General features: G+C 40.3%; 2 protein-coding genes across 3 annotated transcripts in view; both read right to left on the bottom strand.

The window, feature by feature from the left end:
- The window catches only part of pebp4 (phosphatidylethanolamine binding protein 4), a 119,167-nt gene extending 105,391 nt beyond the window's left edge, over positions 1-13,776 (bottom strand). The window contains exons 1-4 of the mRNA XM_083554076.1: positions 13,772-13,776; positions 6,600-6,653; positions 6,231-6,339; positions 5,669-5,795 (exon numbers count right to left, since the gene is read on the bottom strand). Coding sequence (XP_083410202.1) covers positions 5,669-5,795; positions 6,231-6,337 — 234 coding nt within the window. The 5' untranslated portion in view covers positions 6,338-6,339; positions 6,600-6,653; positions 13,772-13,776. The remainder of the gene's footprint in view (positions 1-5,668; positions 5,796-6,230; positions 6,340-6,599; positions 6,654-13,771) is intronic.
- rhobtb2a (Rho related BTB domain containing 2a) lies at positions 9,558-27,476 on the bottom strand. Of its 2 annotated transcripts, none has more exons than XM_083554020.1 (10): positions 27,333-27,476; positions 21,050-21,251; positions 20,819-20,940; positions 20,517-20,702; positions 18,513-19,447; positions 16,443-16,561; positions 14,922-15,072; positions 14,098-14,186; positions 13,847-13,952; positions 9,558-13,756 (listed from the first exon to the last, which is right to left on the bottom strand). In XM_083554020.1, exons 1-10 carry the CDS (start codon positions 27,416-27,418, stop codon positions 13,548-13,550), a joined length of 2,205 nt encoding a protein of 734 aa, XP_083410146.1. In that variant the 5' UTR covers positions 27,419-27,476; the 3' UTR covers positions 9,558-13,547. The 2 variants fall into 2 exon arrangements, with proteins under 2 accessions (XP_083410146.1, XP_083410147.1); XM_083554021.1 differs by having other exon boundaries at positions 20,819-20,922.
- Positions 27,477-27,618: the final 142 nt, after the last annotated feature.

The raw sequence follows: 27,618 nt of genomic DNA, 5'->3' as shown, positions 1-27,618 counted from the left end.
AAAATATAAAACTATCCATCAAACGCATTAAATGTTCCGTCTTTCCGGGTGTTTTGGTATTCATTTACAGCTGAAGTCTCTTGTCGCTTTCCTTCTGCTGTTCAGTTGTGTGTTTTAGATCTTTTCTTCTGAACAAGTTCTCACTTTGGTTTAATTTGACACTGTTCAAAAACTTCCTTTCTAAAAAAAGTGTGTTCTATAATAAGTTCTGCGTTTTCTAAAGTAGACAATTTACCTCCTGACAATTATAACAAACTCTAATTACTTATTCGGGCAGTTGTCGCTGAACATTGATTCAAAAGTTGGTCAGGCTGATGTCTTGGCCAGCTGTTGCTTACAGGTTCCTTATTACTTCACTTATGTGACTAAATGGATGTTTAAGATTTTCTCGTTGTCTTGTTGCTGTGGTATTTTGTTGAAACTACATATCTAGGAGTGTCTAGCTCGGTCAGACATCGGAATCACACTTTGGATATTACTTCTACTATCTGGCCCGCAGTCTACATACAGCCTGTCGAGTGTTTAGAAAATTCTTCCAAATACTGCATTGATTTTGCCTTCATCGTCTTTACATGCAGATATTCAGTCTTCATGTAATTGCCATTGAATTGGCTTTAACAATAAAAGGAACAAAGAAAAGTCCGATCAAAGGTCGGCTGTCTTATTTGCCAAGAAGAAAAAAACAATATCGGCTGCCACTTTTCCACCAATTGAATACATTCGATGCAAACGAAGACTAGTGAAAACTTTCTTTAACTTTCTTTTAGTTAATGGGGTATTCGTTCGGTATTCCCCCTCCAACCGCTCCTAGCCCTGGTCTGTATAAAACCCAGTGTGACCCTCATTCCAAAAAGTTTGCCCACCCCTGGGCTACAGTGTTTTTCTTTCCATTTAAATGCAAGGTGATGAAATGCTTTACTAGTACCTAAAAATCAACCTAAATAGGACAAGGCCTGATTCGCAAGTTGGTTCAACACCCAAACGCATTAAGAACCATAAACGCATCATGACATGAAAAATCTCCTGTTATTGAAAGTGTAAAACATCAGCTAGTACCATGAATCACAGTGGATCACAGTGTGCTGGAGTAATGTAAGAATTGAATGAATAGTATTATATTCCTTTACAATCCAAACACGCAATATATAAAGTTTACTTAATGTAAGTACTGGAAAAGTTTATTGTATAGTAAAATTCGCATTGAATCCTACTAACGTAAATAATACTATTATCATTAACTGAATCAATTCTGTTCTATACAAAATAATATCTAGTAACAGAAAATTCCATTTAAATGCAAGCTTTCTTTTTATACATTTGATTTACATTATATCAATCAGTAACATTTGGCTCAGTTGCAGTTGTTTTGACATTTTGGACGTTCTTCTGTTAATGGAGATTTACAAGGACACCATCACAATAATAAAGCATAAAAAAACTTTCTAAAAACTGAAACAAATATACTTTTTTCCATAGACTTATAAAAGAATTTCGATCAAGAATGAGCCATAAAGTCATACATGAAGTATAAAGAAACCAAAAAAATAAAAAAACAGTGACCCTGATTTTTTTTTTTTAACCGTTTCGCAAATTCCCTCAGGCAGATATAAAAAGTAAAATAAAAATAAAAAAGCGAATGCATTGAAGTAATAATGGGCAGATGGCTATAAGCACCAATTAGTTGATTTAAAAGAATTTCTGAGCTCATAGAGCTTGTAATTAATGTCATTTTATCCTGTTACCATCATAAAATATCATTAGAAGCAATATACAATAATGGGGCGGAATATACAAACGTACAGAGAAACTCATTACCTTGATGGCACTATTACGGTTTCTAAACGTACTGTGATAACATATGAGCGCTTGAAGTGAAGGAAAAAAAGAAAAGAAAAAAAGTTCACATCATGTGTAGGGTTTTAGTCATTACTTCAAGGGCTGAGATTTGAAATCTGTTGTTTAGCATGGCCCTTTGCTTTTGTTTTGGGTAATGAAAGCCCATTGAGAGGCGGACATGCTGGACCACTGCCCATTCCGCTCCGTTTCAATTACCCAGCATGCTTTCAGCGGGGTAATGAGGTGGGTGTCACCACGGGGGCAAAGTGACAGCCAGTGCCTGCTGCATTGCCGCTTGGCCTCTCGTTTCCGCAGTGATCAGCTGCCAATTGAATGGGTCGAGAGGGCAGCCGAGTGAAAAAGATGAGGAACAACAGAAAAAAAAAAAAGCACGAAAGGAAAGACCTACCGCAGACCAGCGACAGGCACAGACAGAGCAGACCTCCAGCTACCGTATGTTTTCATAAGAGTTAGGAAGAAAAAAAAAAAACGGTAGCGGAAAAATGGCAGAATTGCGTTTCGAAGCCCAGTAAATAAAGTTGGTATTGATTTAATCGCACGTGTAATTCATTTTGCTGTCTGACACCAAGTCCAGCAATAAAAGAGAATCATGTAGGACAGCATAACGGATAATACGACCATACATCAATTGGGGTTCGAGAGACGTTAGGGCGATAGATCACCTTCAAGCCAGACTGCTTAGCTACGGAATTTTTTAAACTAGCTCCTAAAACTGAAGTGGCTTCCAATTTTCGTTTTCAATTTATAGATACTCTACTGTATGGTACTTCGCTGCTGTTCTCCTCTCGGCTTGATTCTATTTTATATTTAGTTTACTGCAGTGATTCTACCACGTCACCACCAACTCCAACTGAACTGAAAAACTGATCCGACACAGCAAGCATTACAGTAGGTGTTAGATTTATCGAAATGATGGTGTTTGCCAGTGCATCATGGTGCCACTTTTTCCTCCATTCAATATAGTTGAATCGGAAAAATTGCTAAATGCTTGTTAATTTAATAAAAAAACACCAACTACACTTTAGCAGGTTTTCCGCAGGGTCTTAAAAAGTCTTAAATTCGCTGTTCTATGTCGAATAAATTTAAACGAGTCTTAATTATCTGATATCCATGTAACGCTACCGCTAATGCTAATTGAAACGCTCCTGCAGCACTTTAGAATGGGTTTGTTTGTACATTTTTTCGCGGTGTGTTTTATTTATTTCTAATGCTAGTCCGAATATAATTTGCTGTTTCACAACTGCAAATGAGACCAACATACAACAGCCAATCAGCTTTCTGTTATTAGCATGAATCTCTCTTGGATTGTTATTGCTAGCCCTAAAAAAAAATTTAGGGCTCAGTTAAGGCCAGTTAAAATGTAATTCGTAATAATCTTTAAAAAGTCTTGAGAAAATCTTACATTTGACTTTGTGAAACCTGCAGAAACCGTGTATATGGACAAAAGTTTGAGACACTTGACTTTTCCAGTTAAATCAGGTTTTTCTCCAAACTGGCACAAATTTGGACGCACACAAATGTATAGGATGTTTATGGATGCGATATTATTAAAGTTTCCCTTCATTTGGAGCTTCACTAGGAGATCCAGCTCTGTGAACATGGGTTGAACCGGAAGATCTCCCGCTATAGAGCGCTGACCTTAACCCTACTGAACACCTTTGGACTGAATGTAAACACTGACTGCACCCCAGACCTTCTCACCTCACCTACATCAGCTGAATCGGCACAAATTTCCCTCCAAAATCTAGCATAACACCTTCTCAAAAGAGTGGAGATTATTATAACAACTTATCCAATGGTCAGGAGTTTACAAAAATGGTGTCCATATACTGTAGTTGAAAGGGTTGCCATTTCTGAAATAAAATCCTCACTTTGACAAATAAAAGATTTTCATGAAAAAAAAATTGTATGGATTATATATACAGATATGTTTATTTCTGGCTCAATAAGAGCCACAAGATTAAAACAAGGCCTTAGCCATCTTTGGGTCAGAAGACATTTAAAATATTTTCTAATTTGTTTACTGGGCAATGTTACCCAAATATAGAAAACCAGTAATTATAACCTTTACAGTAACACTGCTGCCTGAATAATAGCTAGGATTAGCACAGTTGCATCACCTTGAGTGACTTCTGCCTATCACTCTGCACCTAAAAGGTTTACAGTCCGCCTTTTCTTCTGCCTGATCTGAGCTTAATAATTAATAACAGCATGCATCTAAAGCAAAGAAAAAAAGAAAAGTAACACAATTCAGACATTTAGCATTCGAAACCAGATGCTAGCAGGCAAAGAGAAAAGGCAGAATTGCCGTTAGAATAACACGGGTTAGGATGATTATTAACATACAGTCTATTTTACATTTCAATTTCTGTCACATGTTACACAGGATACCAAACCGTCTACAACTCTTTTGAAAGATATTTTCTGCTGTTTGTTTATGGCACGTGAATTCACACTTGCCCAGAGTTCACGGAAATAAGGTCGACTGGAGGTAAAAGCTAAAAAGAAGCAAACTTTCCAAATCCTTTTCCCTCCGGTGTACTGACTCTTGGTTTTTTTTTAACAAATATTATTCTTTTATTCACTCCAGTCTGAGCAGCGATTAAGCTTCGGTTTTCAACTTTTCCCAGTACGACATAGCAAAATGCTAATATCCTAAATGTGTCGGCTAAACTATAAATGTTGCCCCTTTGAATAGTTTAGTGGGGGGAAAAAAGGAGATTTTTCATAATGGCATCGATACTGATTATAAGAATCATCTTTATCGTCTTTGTTTATACGCATGACCTCCTGCATATTAACACGGGACCTACAGTATTTCTCCAAAAATGAAATCAATTTGAAGAAAGAGAACTGTAAGAAAGAAACAGCATGGGATTTGAATACTATTAGTTTCATAAATAGTGTAATAGTTCAAGTTAGACGAACATTAATCCAAGACAGACAGACAGACAGACAGACAGACAGACAGACAGACAGACAGACAGACAGACAGACAGACAGACAGATAGATAGATAGATAGATAGATAGATAGATAGATAGATAGATAGATAGATAGATAGATAGTCTACAAGAACCCCAAAGGAACACCATAAAAATTACGTGATTGCTTTTTAACTGTACATTTCTCTGTAGATGGACAGAGTTCTGGGCTCGAAATAGCGGAGTACTTGTGCCACCTTCTGGCCAGAACATGGTAGAAAATATTGGTGAGGAAAATAGAACTACATAAAGGAGTGTGATAGTGAGGACAAAGAGATCAAATGTGTGTATATATATATATATATATATATATATATATATATATATATATATATATATATATATATATATATATATATATATATATATATTTCTGCATTATTTTATATAAAAAGTTTCAAAGCCCTTAGAAAAAAATAGATGAAACACCAATTATAGGGTTAATAAAATTCTAAGTTGTATTTAAACCTCTTTTATCAAGAACTTTTTTAAATTTTTTACATTAACAAATTGTACTACTGGTTACATCTCAAAAAAATAATAAATGATGGAGCAGTGCTTTAGTACTTTAGTACTGTTCGGCATCCTCAGGACTATTTCTGTTCAAACAGTTTAGCGTCCAAAGCTTCATGCAATACCAATATTTCTTAGATTAGAAACCAGCTGAGTCATCAATTCAATTTAATTCAAATCAATTCAATTCAACACCAGAAACTTGCCCCAATCACATCGAAGTCTTCCATTAAGGCCTGGCTGTACAGTCCAATCACAACAAATGAACCAACACAAGAAAAAATCTGTCAGTGATTTCAGAGAGACTTGCCTTACCGTGTCAGCTTCAGCCATCAAAACCTTTGGAGGTCCCCATTCTTGACTAAGCTTCTCTCTGAACTCTTGAGGGATGACCATGCAGGAACGGATGTCCACATCTGGATAACTTAACGTTAAACCTTTTCTAAAACACACAGACCCACACACAAATATGTTTGTCAGGGCTTGAGCTCTGTTCCTTGTTGAACATTGTGTTGTCCCTCTTTCTAATTACACTCCTGTCATATGCTTAGAAGTAGAGGACCATCCTAATCCCACTTTAGCAAGGTTAGACTATCAAAGAATGTATGCCAAAAGATCTGGCAAAATGTGTGATATGAAAGTTAAGCTGTTCAAATAAGCAGTGGAGACAGCTAGCCAGGGTGGTGAGTAGGTTTTTGAGTGGGACCTGCTAGCTGCTTAGCATCCATGACTCAGAAATGTGAGGGATTCCCACACATTCGACACCCACTTGCGTGCATTTCCAAATTCACCTTGTTCCCATGAACAGCTGATAAAAGTCAACTCGATATACGTAGAAATAATGTTAATTTGTGATTTTACTCCTTTTTTTGCTTACTTGCAAAACCGCTCCTCTTCTTCTGTGAGAAGTTCATCCTCTGAGTCGTGCTGGCACGAGATCTTGACACAAGCGACCACCAGCAGCAGAAAGGTGTGTGAAAACATTTCTGAGAGAAAAAATCAATCAATCAATCAATACACAAATACAACTGTATATAATAAGGGAAGTGGTATCTCAGTGGATACGCTGTTGGAATACTGATTGGAAAGTCATGGATTCAAATCCCAGAATTACCAAGAACTCACTGCAGGGTTCTTGAGGAAGGCCCTTAATAACTCTCAGTTGTGAAATTTACAGGCTTCACTTATTAAATAAAAAACGACAGGTAATATATAAATAGAGCATTGTTTTTTTACGTTTGCGTACCTGAAAACAACAGTGTCCTAACTCCAGTAGTCAAGCTGCAAATAACATGTGATCCTAAAAAAGCCTTATGTATCAAATAACGAAGCTAATTTGGGAGACTAAAACCTGCCCAGTAGACACATTGCACTGCTTTTAGCCTTATTACTGGATCTAATATCTGTCAGTCACTAGTCAAGGACAAACATATCTTGTTGACACGGATTTCTAGCTCAAACATCCGGGTAGTTTCATTATCTAATTATTTACATATCATTTGACATTTGTTGGGTCTTCTGGCATGATGTCTTATTATGTAAAAATTCCTGGCAGGACCTAAATAACTACTGATCCTGTAACTATCCATTAACTTTGAACTAGAACTTAGGTTTGGTTTCTTTAGACAAAATCTCGATCATTTTTGCAGTGTTGTATATTCCTGTAGATAATGGCACCAACCTTGAACTAGATCCTGCAGTATCTGTTCAATAAGAACAACAGGAGGCAAGAACAAAGACAAAATATTTGCATGTTCTCATAATTAGTTTATCATCTGATCAGGGTCACTGTGGATTCCCTTTGGATAGAACAGCTTAGAAAGATCCATGTACACCCATGCACACCCAGGTGGACACCTAAGAGGTAAACTGGAGTAGACAAGACACACAGACACATTTCTCATGCACGTTAATAGAAACACATTCAATCCGAATGTATTTGAAAGGTGTGTGAAAACATCTTGAGGAAAATAAATAAATGCATAAATAAATGAGTGAAGACACAAGTACATGCTGCTAAGCTGTTGGACTTCTGATCAGAAGGTCATGAGTTCAAATCCCAGCACCACTGCTATAAAAACACTTCCCTAAGACGAAAAAAAAAAAAAAAAAAAACAACTTTGGCAGGACTCAAAAGGGAACTTGTCCTCAGCTGACACCAAACAGTGCGATAATAAATAATCCCCGTCTGTAACTGTGCATTATAAAGTCAAAATCTGCAAGTGTGTGACCAGAAAATTCATTACAGTTTTACTATAAAGTCAAAAGCAATCTTCATGATTTCCAAGCGCTACCATCTCATGTATCTTTAGGGTGTCCATATGGGGCCGTCGTCAGCAGCGACACCTGCGCATTTATGCAGTTATCCAATCAGCAAATCATGTGGCGGCGGCACAGTGCATAATATCATGCAGATACAGCTCCCAAAATTCAGTTAATAATCACATCAACCATCAGAATGAGGGGAAAAGTGTGATCTGTCTGACTTTTGTCTGTGGCATCGCTGTTGTAGCCAGATGGGCCGGTTGAATGGTTGGATCACGCAAAGCAGGATGTTTTTTGTTTTTCACACCATTCTGTGTAAACTCTGGAGACCACTGTGCGAAATTTCCAGGCGATCGGCCGTTTCTGAAATACTCAAAACCTTCCCATCTGGCACCAACAGCCAAGTCACGAATTTCCCCCATTCTGGTGTTTGATGTGAACATGAGCTGAAGCTCTTGAGCCGTATCTGCATAATGTTATGCACTGTGCTGCTGCTACTCGGCTATCTGACTGGATTAGTGCATAAATAAGCAGGTGTACAGGTGTTCCTATTAAAGCAGTGAGTGTATTTGTGTGCCTCTGAAGATTGTATGCCAAAGCAGTTTGCTTGTATGACATGGTGTGGAAGTGATTGTTGTCTAACCTTATTTATAGGTCTGGAGCTAAATGTCAAATGTGAATCAGTTTAGGTCTAAACAGCGACCCGTAAATTGTGGACAATACAGGTCATAATTTTTTTACATTGTCAGGATGTGCATTTCACACATAGGCCTTTTTGTGGTGTCCTGCCTGAGTCAATCCACCTCTTAATACCATCATTATGATGCCATGGCTACAGTATTAAAACCATAAATATTATACAAAAACAATGTATAACAAATCACAGACTGGTATCTTATACAGTGAGAATGACTGGCACACCAAAAAGCATGAAACTCAATTAACACAGTTCAACAAATCTCCTTTCACTGTAGCCACACCTGCATCTCCTGCATACATCATCTCTAGCAGAAGCATCAATCTTAAGATCATAAATTAACCCTGGGGTTTCTGTTCATTTTTTTTTCCGTGCATTAGTTTTCCTAGGGATTTGAAATGAAGGCAAATTGTGTGTTTTTGTGCAAATTCTACAGGAAAGTAAATGCAAAAGTAGAAATAATTCATGAAAAAGTTAAACGACTGTTTTGAACCTCACAGTCTCCAGCTTTTTTTGAAAAGTCCATCTTGTAAATATCCCTGTACAGTAAGTGTCTGCTACCAAATCGATTTCTTCTCCTCCGTCAGCCATTGCGGAAGGAGAAAACAGCTATTAAATCCGCACCAACATATTTGAGTTTGTGCAGTTTGCTACAGATGCAGGTTGTGAGTTCTAACTAGTGCTCTCTCTGACCATCCAACAGTGCATTTATTAAACAATATTACTTAGTGTTTATTGAAATTGTGTCTCCAAGCACAGCAGAAGTGCTGGTGTCATGACCATCAGGTTGATAAGATGTGTAATATTAGCTCAAATTTGTCAATCAATAATAGAAAAACACTATTTGTACCCTGGAATATCGGGTATATAAACTAAAGAAATATAAACTTCAAATTCATTCACACAGGAGACAAAAGCAACAGAGAACTGCGAGACTAGAAACAAAACCAGAGAACGCCGTTTGCCAATTAGGATTTATTAAATAAACACGATTTACAGCAGAATACATGCTACAATGTCAGATGTCCATTTCCAGATAGTACAAACTACCCCAAACCCACCCTCACACACCGAATAAAAAAATGTGAGCATCAGCTTGCTAATACTGAGAAAACATTCAAGTTTTGTAATCAACATCGGCTACTCGTTGACCGAGGAACTGGTGATTGTGCAGGGGGGCTGGATCTCCCTTTGGTTTGTGCTTCTTTGCAGCGGTGTTATGTTAGCACCGAGGATTCGGGATTTTTCTTTTTGCTCTTCTCGAGTTTATATCATCTATAATCATAGCCAGAACGTGCCTTAGTATCTAAAACTGCACTAAAGTGCACTATACGATATACAGTAGAAGCCTATATTGTACTGCATAGCGCTCAGCTGTTACGCTAATACGTATGTATATATTTACTGCTGCCGAACATTAGTTTACGAAGTCTATTACATGCAAGTAATTGGTTTCACACTCAACTTTATAGATAGAATTTCTTTTCAGCATCATAAAAACGAAAGACAAATTTAAAGTCGAATTCCCTGCACTGATTTCATGGGCCATGGGCGGTCACGGACGTGGATGACTCAACAAACTGCCTTTGCTAATTTCCAAGGCTATTACCAATGGTACGTTTCGATCACAACGACATTATTTTTTGAATAAAGCCGGCTAATAAAGCAATAAAAAAAAAACACTTTATGACCCAAAGTATTATGAAAGTTTGGATACTACTAGTACACGATAAATCAATAGACGGTGTGCAGTATGTTTGTTTATGTACTTACAAAGTTTCACTATGTTTCAGTACAAACACGTACAGCATCGAGCGAAAAGAACCCTTTACTGTAACAGAGAATCATTTACATTAAGGCATGGGGTGTCTCGACTGCAGCAGCAGACATGGATTCAGCTGATTTACTGAGAAATTCCTAAATGGGTTCACCTGCTCTTTCGGTGCTGTCCAACGAAAAGATTGTTGCGTTAGTACATAAACGGCGAATATCGGCTTCTTGATGCTATAAGGATCGTGAACGACTGAATCCTGAACAGCCGGAAGCTAAAAATTAATTAAATCTGTTAAAAAAAATTACCATTGGAATTTCCATTGGACAGCAACAAGGTATCTGATAAGATAAAAAAAAAAAAAAAAAAGTTTTCTGCAGTTTATGACCATATGTACGTATATACACATCGTGACGCTTAATTATGTACAGTTTCAGGCCGTGTTTTCTGCCATGAGATGATTTGAGATGATTCTAATTCTCAAGGTTGTCAATCACATAGACAATCATGTTCAATAAAATCCACCTGTACATTTCTCTTCAGCTCCACACCTGCTGCAAGACATTTAAGTAGCTCATTAGCACATTGAGACATCACTAGCACAATATCGATCAGAAGAACAACTGGTTTCTGTCATAATCGCAGACCAAAAGAACGGCTCGAACGGCCATTTTTTGTATATACAGATGATTTTTTTTATAAATGAAAAGAGCTACCATTGTTCGAAATGTCCTCTTTTACCACATATATTACAGGATATATTCAGAAAAGAGATTAGCGAAATGAAAACGAAATGCCATGGTGCTAAATATACTTCAATTTCCTTACTTAAGTTTTCATATGAAAAAATACAACAAAGTAAAACTGTATTTTTAAAGCAAGGTTCCTTGGTGGATTCTCCATAATGGATAGACATCCAATGACATGTAAACATAAGCGTGATGGATCATGAAGCCCATTTGTGTTCTCGTACATGCTTCACCCTTGTTCTCCGGAAGAAACTCAAACCTATGAATGTACGACTTCATCCAGATTGCTTATTTCCACAAATTTAGCCTGAAACACAACATTTTTGCAGTTGCAACACAAACCAGATTTTTTATACATTTCTAACACGACGGGGGAAAGGGCAAAGGTTAAATACGAGTCGGTCTTTTTGAACGTATTCCACCAATCCCAAAAGAAATACAGGAGGCTGAGGTTTACATTAGTATTTATCCATGCTTGTGTGAGTGGAAGGGTGGCTAAACCCATTACTATTCTTAAAAACTGGAATTGTGACAGACATCCGTTGGGTACAGAACCTGTAAAGGTTAAGGGTTCTCCATGAATTAGTGGATTAGTTTCCAGGGGTTCCAAGGAAGGTTGCACTGGTTCCAAACAATTGCTGATGCCCCAGGGTCCATCAAGTTATAGTCAAACCAGTTATAGCCTAAAGCAAAAAAGTCGGCTAATCGTCTAAAAAAACGGCTAATCGTAGAGAAACGCTCTCATAGACTTTTTCTCTGGAAAATCTTGAATTCCTGGAACAAACCGGTTCTCTAAAGAAAGAAAAAAAACCTTGACATTACTTTATGAAATTGGAAGAATTACTGATGTAAACAAAGTTTGTGCTGGTTCCTACTACCTTGATTTCTAGAAACTAAACATGCCATCCACAAGCTTTATTCGAAATTCCTCTAAAGTGATCAAATTGGTTTGTTAGGTCACAATTTAAGAATATACACGAAGTCCATGACTTATGATGGAGATGCATACTGATGAATCCATCGTATTCCCAACTTGGAAATATCGAAACTCGTGACATGGCCTAGCTTCCCTCAAAAAGTCTTAAAGAATGGTGGTCAGTATTGGGTAGCAGACATCATTTAGCAAAACAGAGCAATTTACCCTACCATAATGTATTAACTGTACAGTATATATGTATGTGGCAGCGGGCACGCGGATGAGCGCCGGTTTGCGATTGGAGGGCGGAGCCAGAAGTAACGAGCAGTAAGAAGCACACTAAAAAAAATAACACGGAGACAATTGAACTCTGTCGACCGCTGGCGTATTTGAATTGCGTACATTCCGACAGCGTCCCAACATATCGTACCGCATATATATACGCTGCTACGGTCGCCTGCTGTCATCGTCCAACCGTCGTAACTTGGGGACTCCAACTAGGACCACTAGGACTCCGTTCAGACACAAAACAGCCTAGAACATTCCCTGCCACGCTGGGTTTCTGCATACACCAAATATAATAAATCTGATTCAGCGTGGTTAGCGGGGAAAAAATGACTTACTACACATCATGCTTGCAGTAACCCTGTCTCGTACAGGTTTAAATAAAGCGCTGTAATCAGCATCTTATATCTAAAAGCTCGGTGGCATTTCGCATTCCGTAAACAACTCCTCATTGTTTTAGCAGATTTTTTGTTTTCTGTTTAGCGCTCTAAAAACTTCAGTTCGTACGTAAGCATTACGTGCTCTCTACGATAGACGGTAAAACTACTTAGTGAATACATTCGAATAAATATGGCCTGGTCATGGGCCTGCCCATGAGCCTATAGTGTAAATATCTCTAGATATGTTTTCATTCTGAGAGCAAGGTCGGGACATGCAGCGTTCCGGAAAATAAAAGCATCCCTGTTTTTAGAGACCTACTGTACCACCTTGAAGAGTTTAGTTCAAACGTGTTCGTTGTTCACCTTAGGCAAAGACTAAACGTTTGTCAGACGAAGACCATCTCCCAACCAGAAGGGGGAGCATTCTTAAAGTACTACACTTTGTGTTGGGACTCCGTTAAGTTTGACTTGAAGATCTTAGAGTTGAGGTCGTGAGTTTTGTGGTGAGCATTCCGAGCTTCTTTTATTATCATTCATGAATTTGTGCAAGCTTTTTCTGCGAAGGTCAACCTCCAATTTTTGCTAAATAATAAAGGGTCCAAATGTGATGAGGAAAAAAACGAGAGCCCTTTTCTGAATTGTACAAAACAGCTCCCGAATCGTGAAAACGATTTACAATTCGAAGTCAAAGTAACAGTCTGGGCAATTCGGGTCCTACAGACAATCCGCAAGAGCAGGAACGAGTGAATGTGTCATTTCATCTCGGACAATTCAGTTGTATCATGGGGAAAACCTAACATAGCGATCTGCATGCTTGTCCATGCGGAATATCAGCATGGGAGAAAAAAACAAGCTCAGCCATTTTCTGGTGTTTTTTGAATGTTTTCAGAGCGGAAAAGTCACGTGATTTGTGACACTCAGCACTTGTCTTGAGTGTCTGCTGGTTCTGAGTGGATGTGAACAGCCAAGGAATCAAAGTTTCTCTGGAAAAAAAAAAAATCATACAGTCTCTGGATAATGTTTCTTTTTCTTTACATGGATTCCTGCTTAGTAGTTCAAAGACGTCGCCTGGATATTTTTGGCAAAATGGCTGTCGCGGCTTATATTTCCCATCTAATTCTCGCACTTCAATCACATGACAGCAGAGGACCCAGGAGAAGATGAAGAGTTGGAAGAAGGTGTGGACGGAAGATTCCAGAAGAGCCACTTTCGTTTACACTGGCGTTTCTGGTACAGGTAGTCCTCTTTCTCCCGCTCTTTGCGTGCCCGCTGGTAATGATCATCCTCCTTGAGGTACCACACCGGAGGCCAGCGATGCTTCTCGAAGTACTCCTGGTTCTCTGGAAAAAACAAACCAAAAAAAAACAAGTGGACATTCGTTTCAATATGTAAAGCGAGCTGAAAATGACGATAAAGAAGTGTGCGAATACCTGCAGACTTGGCCTTCATGTCACGAGGGAACTTGCGGCAGACGCTGTTATAATTAGTGCAGATGTGGTGGAGGCACCATCCGGCTAACTGCTGGGCACCGTGGAACTGAGAAATAAAGCGAGATCATACACCAAACAGGACAAATAACAATCATCAAGAAACTTTTTTTGTGACAAGCGAACTTTACTTTCATATAAATTCGCATCACAAAACACAAAGAGTTTTGTTACTACAGTCTGAGTTTAATTACCTGAGCCATTTCAAGATAAACCAGCACTTCTCCGTCAATATCAGCTCCCATCATAGCAGCCTCCATAAGCACAGTCACAGTGTAAAGCTCTGAAAGCACCACACCCAAAGCAAGGGCACATAATATATATATATATATATATATATATATATATATATATATATATATATATATATATATATATATATATATATATATATATATATATATTATACAACACCAATTCCTAAAAAGATTTGGCACTGTGTAAAATGTAAAAAACAAACAAACACAATGCTCATTTCGATTTCAACATATTCCTATTTGCTTTTATAGTAACTTCCACTTTTCTGGCAAGATGTTCCACTAGATTTTGTAGTTTGCTTGTGGAGATTTGTGGTGTTAGTAAAGTCAGGATCTGATGTAGGTGACGTGTGGAAGCCTGGGGTTTATTCAACATTTCAATTCATCTCGAAGGTGTTTAATTGGGTTGAGGTCAGAACTCTATAGCTGAAGATCTTCAACTCTGACTCATGTTATCTTCATCGGCCTTGCTCTGTAAACATGGGCATTGTCATTGCGACAGGTTTGGGTAAAGGGAAAGTCATAGGAAAGAGCCATATATAGTTGGAACAGTCAGGTGTCCCAATACTTTTGCTGCCTTTTCTAGAAAAAAACCCAGATATCTCCAGCATTGGTTCCAGAGTGTTTTTATAGCTCTGTAGTCGACTATTTCCACTGCTTCATAACTGCTTTTAGTCACACTTCTACAGTACGTCTAGCCCTATGTGTAGTATGTGTCTGTGTGTGTGTGTGTGTGTGTGTGTGTGTGTGTGTGTGCATGCCTGTCAGTGCAACCAGGTGAGGCAGGCAGAGACGGTTTGCAAGAACAATAAGCTCCATGGCGTCCAGGTCTGGGCGAGAACAGAAGCGTCCTGTGTAGAGATACTCCAGCACGGCACGCATGCAGCTACGCGTTGTGATTGGAAACAGGACCTGAAAAAAAGTGAATGCAATTCAACAATTTATTTTTACAAATTGTTATTGCACATCATCTCTGAATTTACAACTTCAAAAACACTGTGTAGAACGTAAATAAAAACAGAATGCAAATCTTAGAAATCCATATTTTATTCATAATAGAACATAAACTGTATCTGTACTGTATCAAATGTTTAAACTGAGGAATTGTTACAGCCGTCAAATTCAAACTACCTTTTTTCCCCCTCAAAATGTACAAGTCACAAAAAAACAGCTGGAGAAACATATTGCAATCGGTTAATTGACAATGAGGTTCTCCTGAACTGGCCATTTGAAAACATGAAACGAAAAATACAACAAAGAACACCCAGAACTGTTCACCAGCTAGAATTCACTATCAGACGAGTTTTCAGACCGGTTGCAGCCATCAAAAATAAATAGGACCTTTTAATTTTTTCATTAAATGGTGTACATTCTCAGTTTGAACATCCGCTACGTTTTTTTGGTTTTATTGTGAGTAGAATATGGATCTATAAGATTTGCAAATAAAATGTTTATTTACATTTTTTTTGGGGAAATTGGGCTTGTACCTCTGACCCTTAAAAGCTCAAACAATGTAGATTGTGAACTACTGCATTACCCAGAGCCTCCTCAAATGTGTATTCAGTCCAAACTGCAGCTTTCGAGAAAACCATTTCACTGGCCCAGCACTCGAGAGTCAATACCGACTATTAGTGGTCAAGGAAGTACACAAACCATGTATTTGAGTTAAATTAGAGATACAGCAGGTAAAATATTACTTCAGCAAAAGTGCTTATTTTAAACTTTCACTTGCTAAAAATGTTCTTCAAATGTACTTCAAAGTAATTTATGATGGCTATAAAAAAATGACAAGACTTTACTTTATCGACTCAGTTTATGTGAAAAGACTTTAATGTGACTCTCAGCACACTGATTGATATTTATTAAAATGATCATGAGCCCAAAACCTTCTTTTCAACTACTTCAATAAAATTGTGTAAATAGGGCCATTGGTTTGTAGAAAGTTCGAGTCAGGAGTTTCTTCCATCATTCATTCTTCGGAAAACGTTCTGCTCGCTGTTGAACTGACGCTGAACTCTATGTTCGTGCTAAATAGATACAAGTCCGAAACAAGAGCGTGTGCTCCACCCTGATTGGTGGCTTGCTGCCTGTTTGACCATTTTTTTATCCACATTAATAAAAAGGAACAACTGATTTGGCGAAATGTAGTTGAAGATATTTAACTTGTTGTGAAGTTTTCCCCAAATGGAAATACTTTGGTAAAGTACAGATAAGCGAAAAAGCTACGCTTGTCCATCACTGCCGATTACCAAAGCGAAGCAGGTTGAAGAGCGTTCCTGTACCTCTTTAGTACAGCTCTCCACGAACGGGCCTCCGAACATGGCTGCCATCCAGTCGCAGCTCGAGATGAGCAAAGGTTTATGGGCCATGATCGTACCGTCATCCAGCTTGAACACCACATCTGCCAAGTAAAAACATACGCCCAAATGCATGATCTCCACTGTTGACCAAGCGACATTATACAACTTTAAGTGTTTAACATTTCTTTTGGAACTCTACAAATCCCACGGACGTTTTTTTTTTTTAAAGGTTGGACTGGAGAGTACCGAAGTGTAGAATAAATAAACAGGAATATCCGAAGCTTATGCAAGCAGCAGGAAACAGCTAGTTCAACAAAACAACCCCCCGCCCCCCCCTCCACACACACACAGAAATTACAAAAGTGCTGAAAACACCATGTTTCTGATGGACGTCTTATTATATAAGCGTAAACGGCCAGCTGGCGAAATATTGAGCGCTGGCCCGTCTCCTTGGGAGGTGGATGAGCGACTTGCTAAATATCATGATGAGGCAGAAACGGGTAAAGAACTTGATTTGGGCCGTTTACTTCTGCTGAAATGATTATTACCCCCCCCCCCACATAGTGTTTTTGCAGCTCAGAAAATATAGTGCTTAGACTGTTTTTTTAGATGCAAACAGTAGGAAATAACCTTACACTGCAGGAAATCCAGTACAACAAACTGTGTGTGTGTGTGTGTGTGTGTGTGTGTGTGTGTGTGTGTGTGTGTGTGTGAGTGTGTGTGTGTGAGAAAGAGAGAGAGAGAGAGAGAGAGAGAGAGAGAAAGAGAGAGAGAGAGAGAGAGAGAGAGAGAGAGAGAGGGGATTTTGATGATAAAATTTTCACCATACTTGCTACACAAGGCAATACAATCCAAAATAACTGGCAACCTTCATTAAAATGAAAGAATTGCAATTAAATACTACTAACACTACTATATATATAAAAAAAAAATAATAAATGAATGACAAATCCATTTTTGAGTGACATTTTAGGAGTTCAATATAGTAGTAGACCAGATGTTCTTAGAAAAAAAAAGTTTTAAACCCATATTACATTATTATCTTTATTGTCGGAAAACTCAGCGCATAAAGGACGAGTTCTTTCATGCAGTATTCATGCAACCCTGTGTTCATAACACCAGATAACTACAGGTCAACCCATATGGGTTTTTCTCGACACACCAATCAGGTGCTATTCTTCCGGTTTCCGGTTTCCCGAAACCGGAAGAATACAGACTACTGCCTCCTGCTGGTATACGAGAGTTATGTACTCTCACACAAACGCAAAACGTACACGCGCTGTGTGTCAGATGCGCCTGTCTAATAATCGACCTACTTCACAGCACAATCGGTCGATGCCAATTAACGAAAAAAAAACGGGCAGATCGTTCGGTCAACATCTACAGATAACAGGTCCTATCAAAGCAATCGAAACCATTTAATTGCATTTACTTACATTTTCTGTCACATATAGCCTGTTGATGAATAAAGGGGAGACATTACGGCTGTAAGGGGCATTTATTTATTTTGCTTGCGTGGTTTGGGTGTACAGTGGTCCCCCGAAACTCATGGGGGTTACGTTCTAAGAGTTCCGAAAATCCGGGAATTTTGGACGCTTCCTATGGGACCTTGTGAATTCATCTACACGTTAATACAATAATGTGATTTAAAAAATGTATTAGTTAAAACATGGTTTAAAATGTTATTCCCAACGTTCCTGAACATTCGGTCGTGCTGCGAAAAGATAGGATAATCCGCAACTTGCTATTTCCAGAAGTTTCTAACCGCAAATTATCGGGAGTTGACTGTACTCGTCTTCTGTCTGATCACCTTAAATCCTTATAATGAAACCGTTTTATCTCCTCCAGGATGACCCAATGGACACGTGGGATTATTGCTAGAGGAACTGTTCGGTTGTTTAATGGGAAGTTAAGTAACTGCGTATAACAGTTGTGTGCAAGTAATTCTGGAGTATATACAAGTCAAGAGGTTGAAATATTAGCTGATAAATTCATTCATGGTAGGGGGGGGGGGGGGGAGTGTAAATACTATGCATTTCACACATCTCTCACCAGAAAACGTTCCCTTAGCTAGGCACTCTTTGATCCGGTTGGTACGCCTCACATGGAAGGCCTTGGTGATCTCCTGGTTCATGAAAGCTTCATCGTTCAGGATGTTGGCCACCATCATGCGGAGATCAAACACCTCTAGCAGCTCGGCGATATGAGCCACCTGCATCAGTTCCTTCTCGTGCTCATCCAGCTTCCCGGTGTAGAGGTAGCGCAGAACAGCACGGAATGGCCCAGGCTGCATGGACGTGTCCATGTGGACCACCGTCATAGGCCTGGAGTTAATGGTCAAGGGATCGTCCACTACTTCCTCCCGAACGCTGACAAAGGCTCGGCTGAACGCGGGGAGCAGACGGCCTCCTTCACCTCCTCTGAGCGTCCCGTCACTGGTGCAGGCGCGTAGGTTGGCTCGTTCTCTTTCGTCGCTGCTCTCGCAAACGTCGAAGCTGGCAGCACGCATCAGCAGCTCGCGGCCGGATAGAGGCACACGTGTACGCTCTTTTTTGGCCTCGGGAGTCCGATGGTCAACCAAGAAAAGGTCATAGAATTTGGACGAGGCCGTGGCGAGGTAGATGCGGTGAGCAAAGATTCTTTGGCTCTCCTGAAGCACGAGGACGACGTCGGCGCACAGCGGGTCCTCCAGCAGACGCCCCGGGTGCTCCTCCATGCTGCTGGGGGGAGGCGGCACCGTGATGATGGGCGGAGGAGGTTTGGGAGGGAGGAACGGGGCTTGGAGGAGGGGCCGTTGGACGTTGCGCAAGTGCGACTTCCAGAACTGCAGGTGACGGCGAGATATCAGGGCGGCGCGGATGGCGTTGTCAAATACATCCTTGATGCCGAACTGGGCGACCACGCTGGTCTCGTAATACGGGACACCAAGCTCTTTCGCTACTTCACGGCCCTTCTCCGGTGGCAAGATCTCGTTCGATTTGATGGGCCTTAGATGGAGAAAGATTGACAGTTAGTCACCGAACACTAGGGGTGTAATGATACACAAATTTGACTGGTCGGTATGTACCTCGGTTTTTAATCCCCAGTTCGGTTCAATTTCGGTACGTTTAGATTATATTTTATTTCATAACATTTTATTATATTTCTAATTGTATTTAATTATAGTTATTACATACAATTAAATAAATAGTGTACATTTGTTAGACCCCATTGGGGTAATACAGATGTGTATGTAAGTGTGTGTGTTTTACATTTAACATTTCATTTTCTAAAGATATGATCTACTTAACTATCTCAATTTCAGCAGACTTTTACAAATGTCTTCATTACTTTCATCCTTCATTCATTCGCTTCCTTGATATATAAATTGTCAGGATTTTTTTAAGAGAAATTCTTGAAGCTGGACATAAAACGCAAAACAATCGATAACGCTAGAAAGTCGTAAAAACGTTGGCGATGGCAGGAAGTGGCAGCGATTTCGCAGATTTGAGTTTTTTTTTTAAGTACTACAAATAGTATTTCTGTTACAAACTAAGTAGCCGCAGTGATGCGTCGCTAACTTTCGTTAAATTTTTATACCCCTGGCAGTGGGTACACTTCGCTCATAGTCGATGCGGAGACTAAACAAACTTGTGATCCGCCACTTAAAACGTTTGTAAGGGAACTCGGATTTAAACTATGTTTCGCAAGTAAGAAGGATTGCATATGGTACACATGTATGTGTACTGTTACACCCCCTACTGAACACATGAATAATCAAAAGGTTTTCAGGAGTGGGCTCTAATCACAGCACAGATAAAACGATGGCCAGATCAGCAGGCAGTTTATCCGTTACAATTTCCTGGGCATGGCTGATAAACTAGCAATTTGGAGTTGAATGAAAAATCATTACATGCTCCTGGAGTAGCAGTGCTCATGCTGACAATGAAGTCATCGATCTCTGTTATAAGGGTTTGTGCAGGTGCCAGGCCAGGGAATAGAGCAGACATCTGCTTATTATGCTATTTGCAGTAGTACAGCATCAGCATTGACGGCAGGACGATGTTCTGCGCTCACCTCGCCAGCGGGCGCCGCGCTCGGTTTACCGCCTCGAGGTCGGCATATCTCAGGTCCAGCTGGCAGCCGACGAGGATGACGGGCGCTCTGGGGCAGAAGTGTTTGATTTCTGGGTACCACATGGTCCTGACGTGGTGCAGCGAGTTCGGGTTCGCGATTGAGAAGCACAGCACCACTACATCAGACCTGCCACAGCACAGCGAACGCCCACAGTGAGCCTATGCGGTAGCTTTAAAAACGAAAACACAAACCACCGCTGCGAAACTAAATCCTCCCGCGCACCTGCGTGACCCAAAGCTCACCTTCCGTACGCAAAGCGACGGTCCTTGTGATGATCCCCGAACGTGTCCCAGAGCCGCAAGGACACGCTGACGTCATCGACCACGTCCCGGGATCGCTCTAGAACCTGGTTGGAGAAACACACCTATCACATGCATGGAGATTTACCCAGGTAATTACTGTATATACATGGATTTGGGTTTCTGTGCGCCGTTATATGTGATTAAAGACTGAGAGACGCAGAATATCCTCACCTCCTGACACACTCTGTACTGGTCTATGGCCCAGACAGTGGGAACATGTGTGGCGAGCAGCTGGTACTGGGTCAGGGTGGCATTGCAAGCTCGAGCACAGATGAGTCGGGTCTTTCCCACTGCATTGTCCCCGACAACCACACATTTGATGGTCTCGACATTTGGCCTCTCATAGTCCATATCAGAATCCATAAAATGGGACCTAAAAAACATACATATACACTCATATTGTCGATCGATTAATCGGATAAGAACTACTTTTTCTTCATCAAAAAGCAAAGGTAAATAGGCAAGGCAAAATAAGACGGGTCTCTGAAACGAACGTCATTTGTTTCCTTTTTTTTTTTTTTTTTGGTTTCGCTCTGTTGCCAATTGAAGGTTCACGCATTGTTTTAGAGAACGAGTAGATGATTAGTTGATCTGATGCCGTTCACTCGCGTTCATTAGTGGCATTCAAGATTCATCTGCGCAATTCATCAAATCAAGTTACAATGAAGAAATTTTTTTTTTTTTAAAGAAATCTTAGATGACAGATGATGACAACTGGTTTAACCATTATGCATTTAATGACTTATACAATGAACTGATGCTGAGATGTTTTGGGGGTTAAGACTATTCAGGTGAAACCAGTATAATATATTTTGATCAACATGAACATAAACAACTGATCATGTCATCTTTTTCTTTCGGCTTCTCCCGTTAGGGGGCGCCACAGCGGATCATCCGTCTCCATACCCCTCTGTCCTCTACATCTGCCTCCTGCAGCCCAACCACCTGCATGTCTTCCCTCACCACATCCATAAATCTCCTCCTTGGACTTCCTCTTTTCCTCCTTCCTGGTAGCTCCATCCTCAGCATACCCCATGTCCCTCCTCTGCACATGTCCAAACCATCTCAATCACACCTCCCTCACCTCGTCTCCAAAACGTCCTACATGCGCTGTCCCTCTAATAAACTCATTTCTAATCCTGTCCATCCTCATCACTCCCAACGAAAATCTCTAAATCTTCAGCTCTGCTACCTCCAGCTCCACCGCCTGTCTTTTAGTCAAGAACAACTGATAATGTAGGAAACAATCGTACACGATCAATTAAATGAATGTACCACAGGTGTTGATCTTGAGGTTCAACAAGTAGTCTTGAGAATTTCATTTCCGATCTGAGAAACAGTCCAAAGATACTGAGAAAAAGTGTAAGAATGAAATTTCCGACTTGTATCACGACATCGAAAACACGCACACAAATACGTTGTTAGCAACTGGCCGTAATCATGCGCTAAATTCATTGTTTTCAAGCAAAGTAGCGCTAAACTTGCACTTCCCCATAGCTGAGAAATGAAATCCGTTGTATGTCTGTGGTACAATCTGAGAGAGATTGATTCCAGTAACTGAAAGCTGATTCGCTGTTGCATGTTGGTCTCATTTGTAGTCATAATACAGTGAATTATGTTTGGGTTAGCGAGAGAAAGAGCGACAAACGAAAAACAAAACACACAGAGAAAAAAACTGCTGCGGGAGCATTTCGATGAGCATTAGCGGTAGCGTTAAATGGACATCGGAAAATTAGGACCCCTTTAAAAATGGTTTAAGACCTAGAACAGCGAATTGAAGTCTTTTTAAAGCCTATAATTAAGATTTTTTTATTTAAAACTTACTTTTTAAGACCCCGCATAATGCAGATGTTAATACTGTAATAATGCAATATATAAAAATACACTATTCATGTTCATATTATAAAGATGTATATGTGTGGTAAAGCAGAGTATTAACATTATGTAAATAATAATAATAATTATAATAAATCCCATGCTCACCCCAGCATTACTGGAACTCAATCATACTTCCTTTCATTGATCAAACTATTTTCAGGAATCCTGCTTTCCCCCATGTGTTACATGATTCTTTCTAGAGTCTGTTTCAAATGACCCTGAGCTTCCTTGAAGGGGAAACGTATAAAAAATGTGATGCATTCATAAAAGAAAAAAACGATTCATAAAGATATCCGTCATAATCACACAAGTCAATCCAAATTCTTCTAATTTGATCTATCCTATAAAAACCAGTCCAATAGTCAAAAAAATTTAAAAATCAATCTGTCGAATGTTCTTTCACGTCTATGGATTCCTCCACGTGCACGAATCTTTGAGTCGCATCAGTCGCTTTTATTTTTAAAAACTAAAGTCGCATTTAGACCATTAAATCAAATCCTGTTAAACCGCACACCCTGATTACTGACTAAAAGAAGGCACTCGAGCTCAGTTCATCAATATTGCACCTAATTATGGTCCATTCATTGAGAACGTCATGAACGAGCCTTTAACGGTGCAATCAGATCAGTCGAAACGTGTGCGTTTTAAGAGAACAGCAGCTCTGACTCCGATTTATTTAATGTATAAATCATTATTTCGAGAGCAGTGTTATTACTTTATAAAGATATTTAAGCTTGACATGATGTGCAGCTATAAACGGTTAAAATACGACCCTGGCGTCCATTAATACAAAAAATAAATAAATCATACTCATGGCAAATCACTGTATTACCAAAGCAGGTAAAACAACTTCCTGTCACAGCACAAAGGATTTATTCTGTATTTAACTACGCAACCTATTAAACTGGGACTTGAATGAATGACAGGATTCCTCTGATGATTATTCTACATCCATTCGCTTTCCTTTCCAAACCTGTTCATCTGTTCATCCATCCGAAAAGACGCTTCGGCCATTAATCTGCTCGGTGCAAACAATTCTCCGGTGTTATCAGCTGCTCTAATCAGCTGCGGTACAGACCTAAGTTTAGCCCCGATTCTACAGAGACCAAAAAGGTGCTGCACATGGGGAACGTTTCTTTTTCTGAACATGATGTGAGAAACGAAGGATCTTAAATCCTCCTAAACGCCACGCAAGTGCTTCATTCGTTAAGCTGACAGATCGAAAGCAAAAAAAACAGAACGTTTTATATCTACCCAAAGATGAAAAGCTCTACACTCGATCTTCACCTTCCTGTGAATAAAGCCTCATTCGAAAGCTGCCAGATGGCACGAGGTCCGTCTTCTCCGCCGCCTTGCTTATGAAGGTTGTCGGTAACGCAAACCCGGGCTCCGGTTTCCACGGAGACCCGTTTGACTTCCGCATCCGATAGCTGCCTACGTCTCCAATCACATGTACCATAGGTGAAACGGTCAGTCACTACTGGTTACCATAAGTGGATCTACTTTAATGCAGATCGCGATGCGGTTTGCACTTGATTGTTTCGTTCTATTTTAGTCCATGCCGGACTTCTGGATCTACGCACGCATGCTGAGGATGCAGGGTTTACATTCTAACAGCTATGTGCAAAATCTATAACAACTAACGCTGCTTTATAACAGCTCATAACAGTCTTAAATCTAATTTCATAAAGTCAAACCGTGCTTACGGCGGACGGCATTCATATCCGCTCGTTTCTGCTTTCTGTATATCAGTAAAGAAATGCGATTGCTAAGACGGCCCTGAGATAAATAAACCTCTGCAAACTTCTGCTTGGGAGGCAGAAACCTGAAGGTGACCCGGCTCGGGAGTTCTTGCTCCGTATCCAGGGGAGTGGGGTTATTTATACACGCTAAGTGTAGGGCTCAAAATCGCACTATTATTGGCGCGGCCTTCAAAAACTGCCCGCTCACGGGATCACAATTCGTCAATTCATCTCTACAATCAAATCAAACACTCGCACTGCTGAACTGGCTGCGTGCAATGCATTGAGTTGATTTACTTCAGCACTGTTGGTGTCCTCCAGGGTTCTATTGAAAAAAACGTGCGATTCGTCGTCTAACTTTACTTTTCAATTTAATGTACATTTAATTGCACAGCAATCCACAACAATAATATAATTGGATAAATGAATGGATGGACAGCAGACAGAAGGATAAAGAAGCAACAGGATGGCCTCAAAAAAACAACAACAAAAAAAGCAAGAAAGCAAGATGGATTGATGGATAAAATTATAGGGAGGAATAGGGTGGGCCTAGGGGGAAAAAAAAACATGAAAGCAAGACGGACAGACAGACAGATAGATAGATAGATAGAATTATGAGAAGGAATAGGGTGGGCCCATGGAAGAAAAAAGCAAGGTAGAAAGCAAGACAGACAGACAGACAGACAGACAGACAGACAGACAGACAGACAGACAGACAGACAGACAGACAGACAGACAGACAGACAGATAGATAGATAGATAGATAGATAGAATCATAAATGAGTAATAGGGTGGGCTCATGAAAGAAAAAAGACAGACAGACAGACAAACAGACAGACAGACAGAATTATGAGAAGGAATAGGGTGGGCCCATGAAAGAAAAAAGCAAGATAGAACGCAAGACAGACAGACAGACAGACAGACAGACAGATAGATAGATAGATAGAATCATGAAAGAGGAATAGGGTGGGGTCATGAAAGAAAAAAGACAGACAGACAGACAGACAGACAGACAGACAGACAGACAGACAGACAGACAGAATTATGAGAAGGAATAGGGTGGGCCTATGGAAGAAAAAAGCAAGATAGAAAGCAAGACAGACAGACAGACAGACAGACAGACAGACAGACAGACAGATAGATAGATAGATTTATTAATCCCAAAGGAAACTGTAATGTTACAGCAGCCACTTTAAAGACATACAACAAAGTATAAGCAACAAGCTGTTAAAGTATATTATGGCTAGAAGAGAATATTAAACCGAGCTTAAATTAAAAATAGAATTTCTGTGTACATGATGACTTGCCGTATCTACAGGTAGAACACATCTTCACGTTATAATATTAATCAAGAAATATCAACATTTCAATATCAACCTTATTTGTTTAATTTAACAATCAGAAACCTGATCATCAGAAATCTTACCAATCATACAGTAATTTACATTCAAATTCTGTGGTGACTTTAAAGTTAAACACACCAAACATGTTCTATTCGTGCTCACCCTGGCAATAAGGCAAAGGAGAGCTTGCTACCTTTATTTCTGAGGCTGTAGTCTTCAGTCAAATAGCAGGTGCTGGGATTTTTTGCTGTGTAATAGATGATTTGAATATGCTGATCATTGTGTTGTTGAGAGGATTTGCCTTTTTGATGCAATGGGTGTAGTATAATAACCTTACCCTAAAGCTCCAAGGAGTAATAGAGAGAGAGAAGGAGAGAAAACTCTGCGTTCAGCAAAAGTCCTTGGTCATTAATCAGCATGGCTCTGACGCACCCACTTTCACGTTCATCCTTGCGGTTCAAAAATGCATGTGCCAGCTGATGCAACTGTGCACTGAAGTAACCCTAATGAGCGCGCCCATGCTTTGCAGTCCTTAATACGTTACAAACCCTTTTTTGTGATTCTTCATGTGACACTACATGGGAGGTGTTTAAGCTCAATGTTTAAAGCTCTGGGCTACTGTTTAGAAGGACAGGGGTTCTGCTAAGCTGCCACTGTTGGGCCCTTGAGTACGGCCTTTAACCCTCTCTGCTCCAGGGGCGCTCCGACCCCACCTTCCAAACAAGCTTGGATATGCAAAGAAAGAATTTCAATGTACTTTTTGCATATCCAGAATAGAACAGAGAGGACATAAGTGGCAGCTAAGCAGCACTGGGCCTCGAACCCTTGATCTTCTGATCTTTAACCCAGAGCCCAACAGTGTTCAAGGGACCAAAAGTGGCATCTTAGCAGTGCTGGGGCTCGAACCAATTCCTGACCTTCTGGTCAGTAACCCAGAGCCCAACAGTACTCAAGAGCCCAAGAGTGGCATCTTAGCTGTGCTGGGACTTGAACCCCCGTCCTTTAGATCTGTAACCCAAAGCCCAACAGTAACCCAGAACACAAAAGTGGCAGCTTGGCGGTGCTGGGCCTTGAACCCCTGACCTCGTAATAAGTAACACACAGGCCAACAGTAACAGCTTGGTAATGCTGAGATGCGAACACCTGACCATATGATCATTAATCCAAACCCATTACCACTGAGCTGCCACTTCCCATACAGTGGCATCTATGTGCCAAGTAAAAGCCCCGATCTCTCTTAACACCTTTACATGCCGCCTGGAGCTCTTTTAGTGTCATATAAGCGATAGAAAAGCGCATCTGTGCGCCAAAAATGTATCCCCATTTACAGTGTTACGCAGTGTGTTACAGCCAGTGCGTTACTCTGGTCGTGTTACGTAACATCCAGATCTCCGAGCATCGCGTTACATGGCCGGATTAGATCGTGAGCACCGAGCATTGACCATCATCCCATCATCCAGGATGAACAGAATGAAGCTCAGCTCATCTTACCGCATCAGAGGGAAGAGGCGCATCCGCTCGGGTGCTGCTGCTGCTGCTGCTGCTGGGGGAAGGCGCAACGCGGAAACGGCATCCATGGTTCCCAGCTCGCCGCCGACGACTCCAGGCGGGGAACTTCATTTTCATACGAAGACAACAAGCCCACAGTTGCGACTAAGTCCCGGGTCCTCTCCTGCTTTTTTTTTTTTGAAGGTGTATTAACGCCAGGAAAAGTCTCCCTGTTCCCCCAGTCCCCAGCTTTGACTCTATAAACAAGCCCCCCTCGACCGACTATTCA

Source organism: Silurus aristotelis, assembly GCF_946808225.1.
Source record: "Silurus aristotelis genome assembly, chromosome: 11".
In the NCBI taxonomy this organism is placed as follows: domain Eukaryota; kingdom Metazoa; phylum Chordata; class Actinopteri; order Siluriformes; family Siluridae; genus Silurus; species Silurus aristotelis.
Note: the sequence above shows the minus strand (reverse complement) of the source record. Positions and strands in the feature narration are given on the sequence as shown.

Bases quoted from the DNA above. Each gene is read 5' to 3' on its own strand.
- rhobtb2a (XM_083554020.1), bottom strand. From the start codon at position 27,418: ATGGATGCCGTTTCCGCGTTGCGCCTTCCCCCAGCAGCAGCAGCAGCA. The intron at 20,703-20,818 runs GTGAGCTTTGGG...GTGCTGTGGCAG, and splicing joins CGTCGCTTTGCGTACGGAAG to GTCTGATGTAGTGGTGCTGT. The intron at 14,187-14,921 runs GCATGCACACAC...TGGTGCTTTCAG, and splicing joins TCACCTGGTTGCACTGACAG to AGCTTTACACTGTGACTGTG.